Source organism: Lupinus angustifolius, chromosome LG05, assembly GCF_001865875.1.
Source record: "Lupinus angustifolius cultivar Tanjil chromosome LG05, LupAngTanjil_v1.0, whole genome shotgun sequence".
Classification (NCBI taxonomy): domain Eukaryota; kingdom Viridiplantae; phylum Streptophyta; class Magnoliopsida; order Fabales; family Fabaceae; genus Lupinus; species Lupinus angustifolius.
The window spans coordinates 8,992,480-9,014,508 of record NC_032013.1 but is presented as its reverse complement, the minus strand read 5'-3'; the positions used below and the strand labels follow the sequence as shown (position 1 = coordinate 9,014,508).

The 22,029-nt window shown below is 33.0% G+C and overlaps 1 protein-coding gene across 2 annotated transcripts; it reads right to left on the bottom strand.

Annotated features, from left to right (window-relative positions):
• LOC109347656 (probable transcription factor KAN4) lies at window positions 719-5,462 on the bottom strand. Of its 2 annotated transcripts, XM_019587611.1 has the most exons (6): window positions 4,488-5,459; window positions 4,023-4,099; window positions 3,524-3,560; window positions 2,820-2,946; window positions 1,250-1,349; window positions 719-1,125 (listed from the first exon to the last, which is right to left on the bottom strand). In XM_019587611.1, exons 1-6 carry the CDS (start codon window positions 4,966-4,968, stop codon window positions 988-990), a joined length of 960 nt encoding a protein of 319 aa, XP_019443156.1. In that variant the 5' UTR covers window positions 4,969-5,459; the 3' UTR covers window positions 719-987. The 2 variants fall into 2 exon arrangements, with proteins under 2 accessions (XP_019443156.1, XP_019443158.1); XM_019587613.1 differs by lacking the exon at window positions 1,250-1,349 and having other exon boundaries at window positions 1,000-1,125; window positions 4,488-5,462.

The window sequence follows — 22,029 nt, the reverse complement described above, 5'->3', positions numbered from 1 at the left end:
AAGCCTGAGAGATGGTTAATAGAGTAGTGGTGGTGGGTGCTGACACTGGTATCATGGATAGGTGGATGAAGATTGGGTGGGGTTCAAGATGAGACTAATATGACAATTTTGTAAATAAGATAGGGAGGGAATTGGGTTTTCAAAAAATAAAAATGAATTGAGAGGAAAGACTTATTTTGATCCCTCAAATTTTTTGTGTATAGCAATTTAGTTCCTAAAAAATCTAATATAAAAAATGGTTCAAAAAATATCAAAATGATCATTTTAACATTTTTATTACTTCTAATTAGGATTATTTTGACTCGCATTGATGATTTTGAGTATTAAATTGATTTTTTTTTTCATTTTTAGTGATCAAAATGATACACACAAAAATTTATAAAGATTAAAATGAGTATTCAAACAAAAATTAAATGCCTTTGAGAGCATGAAAGAATTTCATATAGTACCAAAAAAATGATTCATATGTGGAATAATAATCCATCTCTTTCCGATGTCATGGGGTAGTACTAGTAGGAAGGCATCTTCTATTTTATAAAGTATGTCAAATACTCCATGCACTACTTGATGTGATTGATTGAAAAAAATATATTTAAATTAAAATATTAATAATTAAGTGTTTTTCTGACCAATCATGATACATTCAAAAATTAAAAAAAGACCACAATGAGTATTCAAACAAAAAAAATTAAATGCCTTTTGAGAGTATCAAAGAACTTTATATAGTACCAACAAAATCATTCACATTTGGAATAATAATTCATCTCTTTCCAATATCATGGGGTAGTACTACTATCTTAAAAAGAGTTTAATGGTGTACACTTATATCAAGATTTTTACATTCTCAGTCATTCATACACATAATTTTTATAATGATGAAAAACCTACCTCTTTAGTGCACAAACCATTTTCCCTTCTAATAACAAGCTAGGAAAGTAATTGTTAGCATTTATTTAACACTTCATAAGAGTTAACTCTCTTGATGATTCAGCATTTTTCTGCTTCCCAATTGGACCTTCCAAGGCTGAATTCTAAATCAAGAATCGCTTCAGAACGTGACAAAGGGCTACAATCCAATGTCTCCTCCATGCAATTCGACAAGGCTCCATAATTTTGCTCATGAATCTGTTTAAATATTATCACACCAATGCCATTAACCATTTAGAAAATTATATATAGTACATGCATGCAACAAAAACTATAAGCCAAATGTTAGGTCCAATTTGTGACCCTCTATGTCCCAACTTACCATGGTTTCATTTCCCATGAGATGAGAATATATCAAACCCATTTCGAGGTTTTGTCTACTATTGTTTGTATTTGTCTCTATTGTTGATTTCCACTGTGTCCTGAGTGAATAAAGTATGGAAATAAATTAGCATAGAAGGCAAACATATTATTAAGCAATAAATGAAATGGTTAGCCAATTTTAGCACTCAATAGTGGTGATAAAAAAAGGTTAGTGAAATTTAAAAAATAAAAAAAGAAGTTATAAAGTGGTATGATGGTTAAAAAGAATGTGTGAAGTGAAGGAGGTTGAAGATTTTAATCTCACTCACAACAACTAATATTCTAATATTTGCCGATAAAAAAATACTAGTGATAAAAACTCCAAATCCAAAGTCCAAATAAATGCACCTAATATCCATCTCATGAGAGGGGAGCCAATGTTGTTGATAATCTAATTGTGGTTAGGGAAAACCTTGAACATGGTTTTAAACATTAATTTAGGGTTTGTTTGCGAGTTATATTTTGGAGGGCAAATGAATGCTTTACTCTTAAATTTTTATTTCCCTCCAAAGTCTAATTTGCAAACAAACCGATAAGGTGATCCGGGGTGAAGAGCAATTAAAATGAAGTGAATTTACTTGCATGAATTTCCCATTTATTCATCGCATGGTTGAAAGAGGACACCCCTTGTTTTTATTCCTTTTTACTAGAATGAAAAGAGGAGATCGATTTGCTGTTCCACAATCAGTGTAGGGAAAATTGCAAGTAAATAATGCATCTCTAAACAAATTTTATATGCTAAACCAATCAACAATATAATTAATATATTATACTCTGGATTTAAAGTTATGATTCGTCAATGGTTATTTAATTTATTTGATATTGCAATGTATACAATCTATGTCTTTGTGACTATTTATCCAAAGCCCACCAACCAGAGATCAAATGAAATAACCTTTTGGAGCTTACTATATCAATTACAATAACCAACACAACATTAATATAGTAATGTAAGACTATAATGTATTCCTAGTCAAAAAATCAAAGATTTAATTCTTTGAATAATCATATACCCCAAAAGATATCAGTTTATTTTTCATAGGGTGAGAGAATACCTTGATTATATCACACAAAGTTACAATAACCAAAAATTGCATGATGACACATTGAGATTTGCACCAAATGCTAGCTAGACCTTTTTGTTGATATTAGGCATTTAATATCTAATGGATGAGTAAAAGCATCATTGAGTTCTCACGTAGAAAATGACCACCCACAAACTAATTTTTTATTCATTTGAACATCTTCAAATGTAATATTTTCACTAATGATAAACCATAAAGAGCCCTAAGATTTGTTCCTCAAAATCAATGTACGGACACTATAAAAAAAGTTCAGCAAAAAGCCAAAAACAGGAAACATTGGCCAAAATCTAAAACCAAACACGAGGCTTTGTGAATATACGTGCATGATAGTACATTAACATAACTTTAATAATTCTGATGAAACCAATAACTCAATATTATTACTTTCTTTCACATTGTTTTACTTAGATATGACAATAAAAGAGAGATAAATGCAATATTTACCTGTGGATTTTTTCCAGAGGGTGTGGTAAATTGGTTCTCACATCACAAGTTGAAACTCCATTATGCAGATTATTGGTAATCTCTTGCTTTGTGCTGCTTAATCCCATATGTGTAATCTGTCCAGGACCTGCATTTTTCATTGAACAGTAGAGAACCGTTGTTTTTTCTTTGTCAGACACCAGCTAAATAATTCATTCTCATAGTTATAAGGATTTGAAGTTAGATCTATCCTATGAAAACCAATTTTTGTTTTGAAAGGGGAACAACTAATAGAGCAAATCATAAAGTTTCTATTACACTCGAATCACCAAAGATCTCAAGGAAGTTAAAGTGAATAATAAGGATAAGAGTTACAATATTTTAAGAAAAATGTTATTTTTACAATAATTGTGTACAAATAATTTGAGTGGAAAATAACTAGGAAAGAGAAATTACCTAGACCCACATTTTTTCTTCAATAAAAGTTAATAAATTTGTATGTATAAAATTGTTATACTAATAACATCATTAACTCTGATCTCTTTTTCTTGATATCCTTTATAATAATTGATTATCTATTATTGTTATTGTTAAAGAAATTTGTTATTAACCATTAAAAATAAGCATAAGAAGGCATATGAGTAAAAGTAACGAGAATTATCATAATTTCCATAATAATAAAAGACAAAATGGGGTCCTTGAGAAGGAACACACAATTGTATTACCTGTGCCTTTGACAGTGCTCTTCACTGTTCTATACATCTGCTTGAACATCCCACATAAATTAAAATCAGAAGAAAAGTCCACAAGGCTAAGATTACCCACTTCAAGAAGAAAAATAGTAATAGATATTTATTGTTTCAGATCCTGTCTTATATGTTGTCTCGAGTCAATGATAATAAAGCAAAAATATTAATAATAATGAATGTTTAAATTTTTTAATTGATATGACATGTTTTTATTGGTACGAAACAATGTATAAGATAAGATATGAGACAACAAAGAAAATAGATTCCCTTTCGTCCCAACTCCTTGTTCTACTTTCCCCACTAGTGGAGGCAACTTAAAAAGGACTACGAATACACTTCACTTTCTTTTTCTAGCTTCTTATTCTTTTCTTGTTTTATCTTTTTGTCTAGCTAGAAAATATAAGGGAAAATGGAACTTCACTCATTAAGGTGAAAGACTATTCCAAATATGGAGAAATGGGAATAGTAACCCCACCTGCAAGTGACTCTTGACATGTGCTAGGGTTAGATCCTTAACATTCATCAACTCTAAAACAGATTTTGGAGTTGCCCCTGCAATGACAAGACAACCCAAAATTAGCTATCTAACCGAACACAAATTACCTGTTGTTTTTATGACTTTTCTATTTAATTGAATGATACATTTTAATTAGTCTATTATACCAATAAAAACACATAGGATCTCCATTATGATGTAACCTAGTAACCCATGCCTTTTCCCCCACAAATTAATTAATAGGATACTTGATAAACATAGGATAAGGAAAATGATGCTTGTAAAACAAAATTTGAACATGAGAGATGACATCAAACTTTTCCTTTGAAATTTTGTAAGTCAAGTTGTATAAGGAATATAAAAAGAAAATGATATAAACGAATAACTTTTAATGAATCATAGCATTATATACAATCTGAAATTAAAATAGTTCAATGAAATTACTTTCATGGCCACCAAGTAGCTGAACTGCATGAACAAAATGGGCATGGAGGGTGGTGGTCCATCTCATCCTAGGAGCTCTAACATTCCTTTTCATACCATGAACAATTCTCACATTTCGTTTGAAATCTCTGCCATAAAAATGTGGTTGGAAATAGTGGTTGGAATTTCTTGAGACTCCTTGTTGTAATGGAATAAGGGGTTTTAAATTCAAACATGTGGTTTCAAAGCCTAATCTCAGAGAGGGTTCACTATGATGATGACCAAGTTGGAAAAAGCTATTATTGTTATTATTCTCATGGCTTAAATCACTTCCACTACTACCTGACTCAGAAGTTGAGCACATATCATTGTAAAGGGTTTTATTATAGCTTCCCACTTTGGGTTGAGAATCTGAAATAAAGGGTAGGCTTATGTTTAAGGTTAGGTCTGGTTCTTTCAAAGGTGCTAAGGTTCTCATAACTTGGTGAGAATTAGTGAACATTTGGAATAGAGAAATATGAAAGAGAAACAAAAAAGGGTGAGGTGAAGTGAAACAAATATAGTAATAAGAATAGTTAGGAGGAAGAAGTGAGGGTATAGCTATGAATTGATGAGAATGAAATGATGAATTCAAAAAGAGATGAAAAATAAGGACTTTTAGCAGTGATTATATTATCATGAGTGACTTATGATTTTGGCATTGGTTTTGAGAGAACTAGCTAGCCCTTTTAGGAGGATCCCATTAGGGTTCAAGGAACAGCTATATGGGAAATTTTTAAAGGAAGTGAATCCAGAAACTAAAAGTTACTAATCAGATTAAACATATAAAAAATGAAGAGAAAGAGAAAATATGAAAGTTCTTTTGGGGATGGTGGTTTGAACAATAAGTTTGTGAAAAGGGTTAATAGTTATATATGGAAACTGAGGGATATGTGCATAGAAATACTATATATGCATAGAGAAACTGAGAAAGAGAGGGTGAGAGAGAGAGAATGAGAACCTTGGGTTCTAAAGTTTTGTTACCTTATCTGTATAATAGTACGTATTTTTCTTCTTCATTAAATTACTAACAAAATACTTAACCGTAATTGTAAGTAACAATGGATTTTCTCGAGTAAAATCCCTTTCCATTAAAGGTGTGAAAAAACAAAGAAAACATAAAATAAAATAATATTTATATCTTTATTAGTTATATTAAGATTACAATTTTATCTTTAAAAATTAAAGAAAAAAAGAATTATCCTCTCCATTACTTGATAGAAGTCTCGATTTTCTGGAGCAGCTCTCAATTCTTAATCCAAGGATAATGTATAGAGTTTAAATCTGGAAATCAAATTGAGGGTTAGGTTTATTTTGCTAAGATCAATTATCAAATTTTAGCTTATGAAATGACATAAAGTGTGATAGACTCACAATAATTCTTATATGCAGACGATTTTGCTAAACTATCATTTGTCTTGAGATATTTTGGTCGCCTATGTATTTATGTCAATGTATATATACTACAAGTTTTTATCATTTAATTAAATGAATTTAATATCTATTGATGGTTATTATATAATTTATATGTCATTGATAATTAATATATGAATGTTAAGTGATGTATTGATAGTGTAAATACTCTTGCATAAATTATTTTATCTTAATTAATATCATTAATCATATTTTTTTTTTTGCAATATACTTTTATTTCAACTTATCAAATAAAAAATAAGTGATTTTTTTTGGGAACCGATATATATCAGCTAATGGGTTATTAATAATATATAATAGTTTGATAAAAAAAACATTTCCTTTTGTTGGTTCTTTAATAATCAAATTAGGGTTTAATTTGAGTATTTGTTAACAGGAGTGTTGGGATTTGCAAAAAACAAAATGGGTCCTGTTGAATGGAATATTTGAAAGGGAATTGAGAGTGTAGTTTACGTTGATGGATTGCGACCCTTTAAAATTCCTCTGCTCCTTTTTGTTTGCTACCATTCTCTGATTTATCTCTTAAAATGCATTTCTTTGATTGGAATGAATATTCCCATTTTATTATATATGAACCAAGATTGAGTAGCAAACCAAAATATCCTTGTTCTAAAATGACCATAACCCCCATTGCTATGTTGTTTCATGCAGATATGGCATTAAACCTTATCAGCAGTATGTGCTGTTAGCTATAGCTATGAGAATTCATCAAAAAAAAAAGCTATAGCTATGAGATACACATTCATAGGGAAATGATTCTCTTAAATAATAGAGAGACGGTTAATGAATTTTGCATTTATATATAAGGGTAAAAATATCTTTATATTTTTTCCCTTTTCGTATTGAAATATTATGTGTCTTATATTTAATATGTCCCTAATGTTATGATTCTATGTGTGTTGAGTTTTGTAAGGAAAAGGAAGGAAAGACTTAATAGGTATCTTAAAGTGTATTTTATGGTTCTTAATTCTTTAATTTCTTAAGTTTTCCATTTCTTTTCATTTGCCTTTAAAAATCAATTCACAAAATAAATTTAAGAGTTTATTTGTGACCTAAATTTTGGAAGATATAAAATAAAAAGAAAAAACACTTGAATACGGCTATGAAGACTTCTCTCTACATTATGAATCTTCCAAAATTCAATTAGCTAACAAGCACTATGTATATCTTATTTCTACACGTGAGTATTTCTAATCATGTAACTTTCTTAACTTGTATTTTAATACCTGAACTTGTTTCTTTTTACTTTGTATATCTTGATCAAACAATTTTATACTTTAATCATAAAATTCTTAAAAAAAATAGTAAATAAGCCATACAAGTTGTTGACGGTGAAAAATTACAAAAGTTCTTTTATTTTATAAAGAAAAATTGTATTAAAGGAGCACAAGGGGTGCCCACCCAATACAAGAAGGAAACAATCACAACTTAGTCGCATTTAGCGTTATACAAAGATTAGGATCCATACACCAATTAGCAAACGACAAAGATTTATGAGAAATAAAAGAAATAAACCAAATCCACGATCTAGTTTGAATCAAGTCAATTAAATGCACATAGGTCGGAGTCTTCTCCTGAAAGATAACTTCATTTCTCATAATCCACACTGACCAAACCAATGCGAACCAAAGTATTCTCCACACCTTTACACAAGTATCGCTTTTAAAAGTATCATGAAGCTTGAAAAAATCCATAATTGTTGAAGGTATTGTGATAGGAACTTGAAGCCAAGTGTAAAAACCTTTCCAAACACTTGCAACAAAGTCACAAGATATAAAAAAGTGGTCAATAGTTTCAATATGATTATTGCAAAAAATACAAACCATATCTTCCGCCCTCGCAATAATATTCCTCTTAAGAAGTTCATCATTTGTTGGGAGACGACCTCTTAAGAGTTTCCAGACAAAACAACAAACATTTGAAGGCAAACAATTAATCCAACAATTTTTTAGCACAATACCTAAGGAAGATTGATGTTCATTCATCTCAGCCAAGTAAGATATTTTCACCACATAGTCACTTGATCCGTCAAGATCCCATCTCCAAGTATCACTAGAAATCCAGCTTACACGAATGGTGATTAATTTTGAAACAAGTTTTTCACATAAATTTTGAAATTGTATGGGTTATGACAAGTTTCTAAAGTAATTTTGTTCAATAAATGTTTTTGTGGATTTGAAAATGAAGAACTTGGACAAAAAGTAAAAGATTGTCCGGTAATTTAAAAAAAGGTCTGAAATTAAAAGAACTGAAATGTAATAAATGGCAAGAAAATAAAAGGATTGAAATTAGAAGGGGCTTGACTGAGACTTAAAAAGATTGTAAAGGTAAATTTGCATTTAATGTTAAAGACATGAGTATTATTTGGGAAGGGTAAATTTGTATCAAATGCCAAAGTTTTGAGGTTTTTTTGATTATTTTTTCTTAAATTATCAAGGGTATCTTCTTACTTTTTGAATAAGAAATTAATCTTTTTGGGGTATATGTCTACCTCTCAGGAATTACCTTTGATATTTTGATTACCATGATCTAGCGAATCCTTAAATCACTGTATCAATAACATCCCGTTGATTTGATGTTTTCCAATTAATATGTTCCGCTGGATATTTGGAATCATCAAGCTCCAACTTTTATTAGTTTATTTTTACATCAACGATCTACCCACTTATGGGCATTATACGATATGAATATATATACTTCATTCAATACTACTTTTATTATTTACCTCGTCAATTACTTAATAACGTCCAAATTCAAACAATCACCAACATAAGTTATCGCACTTTTTTACATTTATTTAATATTCATTGTTTGTTTGTGAGGTTTGTAGAAACTATATGACATGGTCATTGGGGTATGGAAATGTTGTTTGTCTATGCAATTGTTATATTCCATTTATTTTTTACCTCTACAATCATATAACATTCTTGTTTAACAATTACACAGATATGGAATGAATCTTTTCAAGTCATTATTCACATTATTATGTAAAAAACATAGAGAGAAAAATAAAGGTTATACTTTTATTTTAATTTCAAAAATCCTAACCTATCAACTAGTATAAGATTTGTCCTTTGAATTTATCAAATAGAGACGCAAGACATGTATGTGAATCCTAGTTCAAATTTATAAAAGTGTATATACTAGTATCATACTATCAAATGTTCCATTTTTGGGGAAGGGGTGATATTTGTTGAGAGCGAGGAGAGAGTTATGAAATACCCTCTTGAATTATAAAATGTCCTCTCTTTAACCTCTTGAATTGATAAACTAAACATGTATTCCCACCATTATGCCAATTTGCCAATACCATATTCCTCGGCGTCAACATGGCTTCCCTCACGTGACTTATGGGTGTAACATTGTCTAGGACTAGGTGATAGGCTATTGCTTTATTCTCTCCCTTTGTTCTTATACTATTCTCATGTCCCTATGACTAAATAAACATTACTATAACATCGCATTTATGGCGTATTGTATGTTCCAATTATGCTCACAATCCTATGCTTAATCCTTCTTTTCTTTATTCCCCCTTCTTCTTTGTTTACATGCTGATTAATGTAACAATAATATGATATTACATTGGTTAATAAATTCCAAAGCCATGGTCAGCGCCTAATGCGCTCTAGATTCTCCGGGAAATGAAACTTAGCCTTTTGTTTAACTTTTTCTAGGATACTTATTTTATAAGTATTAAATTACATCATTTCACTCCTCTAAACTACTCTATTTTTCATATGAACACTTACTGCTTTTAGTTGTTTTATTTGTTGCAGATTATGCACCAAACTTGGCCAGATGCACCAAACTTGGCCAGATGCACCAGTCCTACCTTGGCAGGATGCACTAGTCTTGCCTGGACAGGATGGGCAGGATGCACCAGTCTTGCTTGGACAGGATGCACTAGAATTATTGGGCAGATGCATCAGTTTTGTTTGGCTTGATGCTGAAAACAGAACAGCCTTGGCTCGATGGACCAGGCCATTATTTGCAAGTTCATTTTCCTTTTCTTAGGTCATGAATGATGGATGTAATAGAGTTCCTTAATTCACGTTTAACACATGCTTATTTAATTAAAGCATGTGCCTTCTAGTTTGTTAGGAAAGTTTGTTAAGTTAGTTTTCATTGCTTGGTCAACAAGGCACCGTGTATATAAAGAACATCATGGTGCAATTATAGTCAATCAATAAAGATTTACATTCCTTTTACATTCTTCTTGTTCCTCTATCCTCTTTTACAAAAATAATATGGTATCAGGGCTCTCAAATTGAGAGCTCTGCTTCACCATCATTCTTGATCTTTGTAAAGTTCAAGTAACCACATCCATTCCCTGCTACAACTAACAAAATGGAAGCAGAATCAAATCAAACCCAACATTCACAACAAGACATTAATACATCATAGAATCCTGGCAGTCCTTACTACCTTCATCCTGGAGAGAGCCCAGGAGTAGTGTTGGTTTCACCACCACTGAATGACACGAACTATCATAGCTGGAGTAGAGCAATGAGGAGAGCACTCTCATCAAAGAACAAATTCAAATTTGTTAGTGGGGTGATAAGGACTCCACAAGAGACAGATGATATATTTGATGCGTGGGAGAGATGCAATACCATGGTTATCTCATGGATCACAAGATCTTTAAGCCCACAAATAGCACAGAGCATAATGTACATAGACAACTCGCAAGAGCTCTGGCAAGACCTCAAAGAAAGATTTTCAAAGGGTGATTACTTCAAGACCTCAGATTTACTTCAAGAACTACACTTTATTAAACAAAGGGAGGGAAATGTTTCCACTTATTTCACTGATGTCAAGATTATTTGGGAAGAACTTGACTCTTTGAGACCCATGCCTACTTGCACTTGCACCAATAAATGCACTTGTGACTTTGTGAAGATTATCAGAGGTTATAGAGATTCTGAGTATGTGATATGTGTCCTAAAAGGGCTCAATGATGAATATAACACAATAAAGACTCAGATTCTTTTGAGGGAACCACTTCCCCTCATCAACAAGGTGTATTCCTTGTTTATTCAACAAGAAAGGCAGCAAGAAGGAGTGAAGACTGGGCAACACAAGGCTATATTAAACAATGTCACATCTACACAACCATGGAAGCCACAATTCAACAGAAACAACATGAGAACTGAGGCTAACTACAATAACAGAGGAGGTGGTAGGAGATTCCAAACAAATGCAGGATACAATTTAAGAAACTATAGTGCTCCTAACAACAAATTGTACACGTTTTGTGGTAAAGAAGGCCATACCACAGAGACTTGCTATTTTAAACATGGCTTCCCTCCAAATTTCAAGTTCAAAGCAAAGGGAACTAATGCAGTCAACAACTTACAATCAGTGGATTAGGAACACAAGGACAATCAAGATAACGTTGAGCATGTAGAGAATTCAGTAAGGACAAGCCACACAGAACATGCTCAATTAAGCATTAACCATGACCATATGATCAACCAAATTAGCCATGAGCCCACTGATGCAGAGCTTGGCTACACATTAGGTAATGCTCTATCTAATCAAACTTGGATCCTAGATAATGGAGCTACAGATCATGTTACTAACAACTTATCAAACTTCACAAATTATAAGACCATCAAAACCATTTATGTTAAACTTCCTAATAATGTCACTATTAAAGCATAATACTTAGGAACTGTGACCATTTTTAATCACCTTACTTTACATGATGTTCTGTATATTCCTGGCTTTAAATATAACTTAGTTTCTGTTCACAAGTTTGCTTCTTCTCTTAGATGCCAGCTTGTTTTTTATGAGGTTTCTTGTCTAATCCAGGATATGACTACCTTGAGGATGATTGGACATGCTGAGATGAGGAATAAACTTTACATATTAACCAAGCATCCTCAATGTAATAACACTCATCATGTTATTAATGCTTTACAAAAAGAAAACTTATCTTGCTTTGATCTTTGACATTTTAGATTAGGACACCCTTCAAATGGCATTCTTGATAATATTTGCAAACACTTTCCTTATGTGAAGTTTGATCCTAATAAGGTGTGCGATTTTTATCACCTAGGCAAGCAATCAAAATTACCTTTTTCAAAAGGGAATGCTTATACTACACAACCTTTTGAAGTCATCCATATGGATATCTGGGGCCCTTTACATATTGCAACCATACATGGTGACAAATATTTCCTTACCATAGTTGATGACTTTAGTAAATATACATGGTTATTCCTTATGCCAACCAAGGGTAGCACTATAAATCTGATAGATACCTTCATACAAATGGTGCATACACAGTTTGGACACAACGTTAAGTCTATCAGAAGTGACAATGGCAAAGAATTCATGATGCATGCGTATTATTCTAAGCTAGGCATTATACACTAAACATCTTGCATTGAAACGCCTAAGCAAAATTCTATAGTAGAAAGGAAACATAGACACATTCTCAATGTAACTAGAACCCTGTTTTTCATTCTAACTTAGCAACTTGTTATTGGGGTTATGTTGTGCTTCATGTTGTTTATCTCATAAACCTATTGCCCACTGTCACCTTAGGTCTTAAGTCCCTTTTTGAGACTTTATTCAACAAAACTCCTTGCCTCGACCATCTAAGGGTGTTTGGGAGCCTCTGTTTTGCCTCCACCCTGACTGCCCAAAGGACCAAATTAGATCCTCGAGCAAGAAAGTGCTATTTCCTTGGCTATAAATCAGGAACAAAAGGATACATAGTGCTTGATCTTTCTAATAGAAGCATACACATCTCTAGGAATGTTGTGTTTTATGAACACATTTTTCCTCACAAGCATACTAATGCTCAAACCACTATTGATCCAACAACTAGTCACCCTGACCCTTATTATGAGTTCCCTCTTGACTTACCTACCATTGATGGAAGACAATCAACACCATATAATTTGGAAACCAATCCAGCCCCTACACACTCACCAAGTTCACTACCTAGTCACACCTTACCCTTGGATCCTCCTATTAGAAGGACTCATCGAGTCACTCATCCACCAACCTACTTAAGAGACTATCTTTGCAATCTCTTAAATCAGGGACACCCTCACCCTAGCCATAACATCAAACATCCCCTGCATCATGTCTTATCCTATCAAACTCTCTCACCCTCCCACCTAAAACACTGCCTCACCATTTCCTCTCACATAGAACCTAAGACTTTCAACCAAGCCATCAAGTCCAGAGAATGGACTCAGGCTATGCAGGATGAACTTGCAGCCTTGGCCTACAATAACACTTGGACATTAGTCCCATTACCACCTGATAAAAGAACTATAGGGTCTAAATGGGTCTACAAACTCAAATTTAACTCTGATGGTACCATCCAAAGGCACACGGCAAGACTTGTTGTCAAAGGATACAACCAAACAGAAGGTTTGGATTACTATGAAACATTTGCTCCTGTGATCAAACTTACAACAGTGAGACTTCTGTTAGCCTTAGTAGCTAGTCAAGGTTGGTCATTACAACACCTTGATGTTAATAATGCCTTTCTACATGGTGATTTGAATGGGGATGTTTACATGTCTTTACCTCAAGGTGTTCATTGTTCTGTGCCAAACCTTGTATGCAAATTAAATAAATCCCTATATGGTTTAAAGTAGCCAGTAGACAATGGTTTGTCAAACTATCTACTGCTTTGATTGCCTTGGGATACAATCAATCCTCACATGATCACTCTTTATTCACCAAATCCACACATAAATGTTTTACTGCTTTATTGATATATGTTGATGACTTAATCTTGGCTGGTAATGATGATTCTTAAATAAACTCTGTTAAGCAACATTTGGATCAACATTTTAAAATCAAAGATTTAGGTGTTTTAAAATATTTCCTTGGTTTGGAAGTCGCAAGATCTAAGCAAGGCATAACCTTGTGCCAAAGAAAATATGCATTAGATTTATTATTAGACACAGGATTCTTGGAATCAAAACCTGTTGCAACTCCAATGATCAAGAACACTCATCTGCACCAGAATGACAACAACTTATACCATGACCCTGTTGGTTATAGACAACTTGTTGGAAGGCTCCTTTACTTAACAAATACTAGACCAGACTTGAGTTTTTCAATCCAACAACTCAGCCAATTCATGGCTGCCCCTACTATGAATCATTACAAAGTTATGACAAGGGTTCTTCGATACATCAAAAGCAGCCTTAGCCAAGGACTTTTCTATCCAGCAACTTCTCTAATTCATCTCAAAGGATTTTCTGATTCAGACTGGGCTGCTTGCCCTGATACAAGAAGATCTATCTCTGGATATTGTATGTTCCTAGGAGATGCCTTGGTATCTTGGAAGTCTAAGAAGCAGAACACAGTATCAAGATCTTCCTCAGAAGCTAAATACAAAGCCTTGGTAGTAGCATCTTGTGAGGTACAATGGCTTACCTATTTACTTACTGATTTTCACATCCCTTTTAAGCACCCTGCACTCTTTTATTGTGACAATAACTCAACAAGATATATTGCTGCTAATTCTGTCTTCCATGAGAGGACAAAATATATAGAAATTGATTGCCATGTTGCTAGGGAAAGACTACAAAGTAAGCTTTATCACTTACTTCCTGTTAGCTCAGAACAACAAACTACAGACATCTTAACTAAGGCATTACATGTAGCCTTGGAGTCATCAAATCTTGAGTGGCAATCTTGGAGATGAAAACAAGAAATATCAAGGAATATTAAATTACATCATTTCACTCCTCTAAACTACTCTATTTTTCATATGAACACATACTGCTTTTAGTTGTTTTATTTGTTGCAGATTATGCATCAAACTTGATGCACCAAACTTGGCTAGATGCACCAGTCCTGCCTTGGCAGGATGCACCAAACTTGAGCAGATGCACCAGTCTTGCCTGGACAGGATGAGCAGGATGCACCAGTCTTGCTTGGACAGGATGCACCAGAATTCTTGGGCAGATGCATCAGTTTTGTTTGGCTTGATGCTGAAAACAGAACAGCCTTGGCTCGATGGACCAGACCATTATTTGCAAGTTCATTTTCCTTTTCTTAGGTCATGAATGATGGATGTAGTAGAGTTCCTTAATTCACATTTAACACATGCTTATTTAATTAAAGCATGTGCCTTCTAGTTTGTTAGGAAAGTTTGTTAAGTTAGTTTTCATTGCTTGGTCAACAAGGCACCATGTATATAAAGAACACCATGGTGCAATTATAATCAATCAATAAAGATTTACATTCCTTTTACATTCTTCTTGTTCCTCTATCCTCTTTTACAAAAATAATGTAAGTATTTATACAGAGTCAATATATCATTCATCATTCATTTGTATTACTTTTTTGAAGAATTAGTGATAATAAAACATGAATGGTGGAAGATACAATGATAATGTATATTCATACACTATCAGTGCATACATTTTGTTTCTCATTTTATAATTGATTTATTAAATTAACCATAGATGTATCTTTATTTTTTTTGTTTTTATATGAAATATTCAACAATTACCTGGTGATCAAAGAATATTTGGTCAACATTGTAAGACTCAGATTGCAACTAAGAGAGACTAAATTAGTTGATTTAAAATTATGGCCACTTTTTTTCTGCAATATTAAGAGTTAAGAGCAGCAAAAATAATTTGCAGAAAATAACAAGTAAATAATTGAAGAGATAAAAGGAGAAGAGAGTACACCAAAATTTTATACTGGTATACCTTGTCCACCGAAGGCTACGTCCAATACTCTTGCAACACAGAGATTTTCCACTAAATATTATGAGTTGTAATTACAATATCTCAACTGAGACTTCTATGTACCTTACACACTCACTAATACTTATCACATTGGAAAACACATTTCCAAGTAACTCTATCTCCTTTCTTATCACACCATGTGAAAGAAAGTATTTACAATGAATGAAGAATTACAACAGTGACTTGAATTGCCTTTACAAGTATGAAATATAATATCACTTGCAATCCAATAACTCTCTTGTATACTAAGTAATATTGCTCAATAGGTTTGTAAAACATTGAAACAATTACTTGAAGTAACTCAGAAAATTCTCTTTTGAAAGTTTAAGAACTGAGCGCAAAAGTGCAGAAAAATAGTGAGAGAATTTTTCAGAATTGTGTGAGAGTTGTATGAAAGTTGTGTATATGTTGTGTGTTGTGATTGTGAGTTTTAATGCCTTTATATAGGCTTTCCAATCAACCAAAATGTCTCTTTGAAAGGGTGAGAATTGATTGGAATGAAACCATGTCTTTTGGGTTGAAACTCATTTACTTTGAATTTGAAAATCTGATGCAACAACTCTTAGTAACCGGTTACAACATTGAGTAATCGGTTACCCAAATGTTCTATCCAACAGTGAATTTAAAATTCACTTAGAGTAATCGGTTACTCATATTAGAGTAATCGGTTACTCAAGAACGTTGAAACTTGAGTAATCTGTTACCCAAAGTTCAGTAATGGATTACTCAGTTCAGTTTTTGTTGGATAACTAATTTCTCACTCATGTAACCTGTTATTAAGATTTCAGTAACTTGTTACACATTATTTTGAAAACTGTTTTATTTAAACTTGAAGTGTTTCAATTTTCTTTTAAAATATTTTGAGCAATACTACTATTAATTATATATTAAAGAGTATATGATAGAAGTACATATTTAGACTTAGACTAAAAGTCTTGAATATCTTGAAGCTTGAATCTTCATTGTCTTCATAAGTATTCTTCATTTTCTTCTTTTTGGCGATGTTAGTGTCTTTATCAAAACCGTGTCATGGTCAGGAGCAGAGATCTTCTTCACAATCTCCCCTTTTTTTATGATGACAAACCAATATCTTCTTAACAATGTAGTTTTCTGAGAGCATCTTACTTTGTGATATTCTTGACTTGTCTTGAGTATGCTCCCTCTATATTGTATGCTCCCCCTTACATTTGGAGTTGTGTGCCTGAAATAATTTTGACAGAAAATACACTCTCCCAACTTTTCTCCATCTTTTGACTTCATCAAAAAGTAGAAAAGCCAAGAGTTTTCCAGCACAATATATATAACATACATGCAATAGGATATATATCTCATACATATAATAATATGGATATCAAGATATAACGGAATTGGAGCAATAACATAAAAGTAAAAAGATGTTCAAGCAGTAACAATGAAGTTCAAACTTAAAAATAAATAACATTACAACCAGATCTAAGACTCAGTCGATTGGATTTGTTGATTATGCGTATCAAAGGCATCCATCCAGTTAGTGATGTAGCCTCGAAGAGAAAGCAACTCATCCCTAATCATCTGATTGGTAGGCATGACATCAGATGAGGAAGACTAAGCATGAAACTCAGAAGGTTGAGGTTCAGAGGGATTAGCAGGGGTAGGTTCATGTTCAGGAGTAGGAGGTCTATCTTTCTTATGCTTCTAGGTCCGGACACAAAGATTATATATGAAGCCCATTTTGTGGACTACATCCACATCAATATGGCTTTCATGAGGGTTAAGCGAGACCTTAGTTTCTCCAGCAGTAGAAACACAGAAATGCTCAAAGATTTTTGTTATGAAGATTGCATATGGCAAAGGGCTTTGGGTTCCTCTTACAGACAACATTTATCTCATTATCATCAGAGTCCAATTGATTTTCAGATTAAATTTCATAGCATACATCAATTGGAGTTCTATGTCACTTATTTGAGAGTGGTTTGAAAATTTTGGTAAGATGACATAGCTCAAAAAATAATGAAGCAAACGATCTTCCAGTTTGAGATGTCCAGCAGATATGATATCTCTATTTTTAACAGTTTCACCATAGCCCTGTTGCTTAAGCGTTTCTATCTCCTCTTTGGTAATTCTACACAAAGAATAATAAAAATCTTTTTGATCATAATTATCCCATTCGCATACAAGGCTGAAACCTGCAATGCTCCCATGATAGGGCATGTTACAGCACAATGAACTCATGGTTTTCAAATCCAAAATCATGTCTTTTCCTTTTACATAGGAAGTAAGACGGGTTTTCCTAAAGTTCATGTTACAATAAAATACTCTAATCAGTTAAGGATAGATTTCATTCGATTCACAACAAAAATCAAATAGGTTTTGTTGTCTAAAGAGATAATAAGGAGATAGAAAATCTTCAAACTCAAAATTCCCGAGATTATTGTATTTGGGAGTGAAGATAGTGCAACCATGGAAGTGCTCCTCATAGATTTTACGTTGCTCATCATTTTCTAGAAGCCACGCTAAGTCAAGAGGGTTGGAGTCCAATGATAAAGTTCCTTGCTTCTTTTGAGCCAGATTGGTGAGTTGCTTCTTTATCTAGAAGAGGAAGCCATGAATTGAGGTTTTTGACTTTTTAGGTTTTTGGGTTTTGGAGAATTTGGGGGTTTTTGATTTAGGCCACTAAACACGAAAATGATGGTTTAGAAGTGAAAAAGTGTTATGAATACACACAAAAATCACTCAAAATGGATCAAAATGGATCAAGAAACCCATCAAAATTTGAATCCGAATAACCTACCAAATCACATATACTTCCTTTTGGATACCACAACCCATCGTTAGATGTACCTTTCAGATATTTCATGATTCTCTTAACATCAACTAAGTGTGATTTTTTTGGTTTAGATTGATAGCGAGCACACAAACATATACTAAACATGATATCAGGTCTACTTGTAGTTAAATATAAAAGAGATCCAATCATACCTCAATACTTTGATATTTCAATGCATTTTCCTACTTCATCCGTATCAATGTAAGTACCGGATCCCATAGGAGTAGATATTGGCTTGCAGCCATCCATGTCAAATCTTTTTAGAAAATCTCTGCAATACTTGAATTGACTAACGAAAATACCATTATCAAGTTGTTTGATTTGTAGTACAAGGAAATAATTTAACTTCCCCATCATAGACATTTCAAACTCTCCTTGCATCATTTTGCCAAAATCACTACACAAAACCTCATTAGTAGAACAAAAAATAATATCATCTAAATAAATTTGAACAAGTAGAGTATGATGATTTATTCTCTTTATAAAGAGTTTAGTGTCGACATTTCCTTTGTTGAAACCTTTTTCAAGTAGAAATTTAGTTAGACTCTCATATCATGCACGAGGAGTTTGCTTTAAGCCATAAAGAGCTTTCTTTAATTTGTAAACATAAGAAGGATGTTTGTAATCTTCCAAACCAGGAGGTTGTTTAACAAATACTTCTTCATGAATGTAGTTGTTGAGGAAAGCACTCTTTATATCCATTTCATATAACTGAAGATTCAAAGAGCAGACATATGCAAGTAATAGCCTAATAGCTTCAAGTCTAGCAACCGGAGCAAAGGTTTTATCAAAGTCTATACCTTCTTCCTGATTGTATCCTTGTGCTACTAGTCTAGCTTTATTTCTAACAATAATACCATTTTCATCAGATTTATTATGAAATACTCACTGAATTCCAATAACATGCTTGTTTTTCGATCCAGGAACAAGTTCCCAAACTTCATTTCTCTCAAACCGGTTTAATTCTTCTTGCATAGAAAGAATCCAGTGTTCATCATTGATTGCTTCATCAACCTTGGAGGGCTCTATTTGAGAGATGAAGGCCATGTTTAGACACGCTTTATCAAGCATTCATCGGGAAGTGATACTCGTATTTAATTCAGTAATAATGTTGTCAATATGATGGTATCAATGAGTTCTCCATTATTTTGGTAAATCTGAATGAATATGCTCCTTTTGAGAGGGTAGATTATCATTTATTTCCAAATGCTTAGTATTAGTTGTAGGTTCAATAATAGAAATTTCATTTGAAGAAGAACTTAGCAATTCCTCCTCATCAGGAGTTAACCCATCCTTTATCTTAGGATTGGTTTCATCAAAAGATAACATGGACAAATTCTTCCATGGCTAGAGTTCTTTTATTAAAAATTCTATAAGCTTTACTCGTATGTGAGTAGCCTAGGAAGATTCCTTCATAAGCTTTTGCATCAAATTTGTCTAAGTTATCCTTACCATTATTTAAAACAAAGCATTTACAACCAAATACATGCAAATGAGAAATGTTTGGTTTTTTACCTTTAAAGAGTTCATAAGGGGTTTTCTTAAGAATTGATCTTATAAGAACTCAGTTTGAAACATAACATGCAGTTCTTACTGCATCAGCCCAGAAATATTTTGGGAGGTTAATTTCATTCAACATTGTACGAGCCAGTTCTTCTAAAGACCGATTCTTTCTATATACAACACCATTTTGTTGTGGTGTTCTAGGAGCACAAAAGTTGTGATTGATACCAAGATCATCACAAAATTCTTCAAATGAAGAGTTTTGAAATTATCCACAATGATCACTTTTTATAGAAGCGATGGAACCCCAACCTTCACGGTGGTTTCCGATTCTGGTTCCTACTCGTACGGCGGTTTGCATCGGAGAACAAGATGGCACCGAGAATGGTAATCATATTCTCTATTTCGGTACCTTTTTTAATCTCTTATCCTTTTTATTTAATTTTACAGCATGAACTTAGTCTGTCATATACAACAGATTTGGACAAAAAGTTAGTCGACAACGAACCATAATATCTTAAGGTTATTAAGCTGAATCCTCTGTTTTGTTCTTAATTGAGCATAGATATGTATATTTCGGTTGGAACCGAATGAGTGAAAATACATGTTTTATGCATATGATATGGTTACTGCATGTACCGATTCCAATGTGTGATACATAATAATTAAAACGTGTTACTGTTTGTGAATAATTTACCTGGGTATATGTCTTATCATCGTTGAAATTTGAGTGTCAATCCTTTTGGATGTTCTGTGTGTATTTGTTGTATACTCTCTTTTCTGCGTTGGGATCTCTTTCTAAATTTTCTATGTTCTAGTCTCTGTTACAATGTCTATGTGTATGCTCTGAATGTTCTCTTTTTATCACTATGCGATTTGAGTGTGTGTGTGTATGCTGATTCTGGATAATCTCTTTGTTTTTCTGTATGCTTTTTGTCTATCGTTGGGTGTTCTCTCTAAAATTCTTTTGATTGCACTATTTCTGACTTCTTCATATGTATAACTGTATGCTCTCTGATTTCTCTTATGGGGGTGTATCCGTATATCTCATTGCCTTTTTCTCTGAGTGTATGTGTTCTTATATAGCCTTCTGGTGCTCTATGTGAGCCTCTTATATTGCCAAGAATGTCACCTGATGATTGACTCCTAGGCTGCCCATTGTGAGTCATAAATGGACTGTTTATTTTGGCCATCATTGCTAATTGATATTGATTATGCACATGTAACTGCCGATTGATTTTTCTAGTTTGCCTTTCACCTAAACTTTCTGGTTGTGTGCTTATTATTTGAGACTGCTTATCAATAATTGTCATTTTGTATATAACTGAAGTAATTCTGTTTGGTTGATTGCTTATTATACCTGCTGGAATACGTAACTGAAAATATTAATATGTGATTGTAACTGAAGTGACTAATTCATGCCTCCTAGTGACTCCTGATCGCCTTTGGTGGCTTATTATTGCTTTAATTGTAACATCTAAATTAAGGATGATGGATCAATCATTGTAGGTTTTTTATCTCCATAACAGTCATCACTAATATTTTGTAATTGTTATCGATTGCAGGGTTCTCACAGAGGCTCATATTATTTAATATAATATGCAAACTATATAACAAATGGCAACAAAGCATATATTATTATAATCAAGAGCAAGCAATCTGTGACTGAATTGGGCTTCAATGGAAATTTGTTGTCCGAAGCATATCTGAAGGTGATTGGGTCTCTATAGATAAGATTACCATTATTAACAACAAGACAAACATTGTCTGAGACACTCAAAATTGAAGGGTCGATTTGTTCTACTGTTTTGAATCCTTTGCAATTTAATTTCACATCCTTTGTTAGTAATAGTCACAACCCATTCTGGTTTTTTTCCTTAATTTGAGCTCCTGATTTTGCAACATCTATGGTGAGAAGGAGCAGAAACCATAACCTTGAGAAGTAAGGTAAAGGAAGAGAAGTATGGTGAGAATTTCATTGGTGGCAGCCATTTCTGATATTACCAATAATTTTACTTTGGCTTTGGTGGCTAAGCTTCAA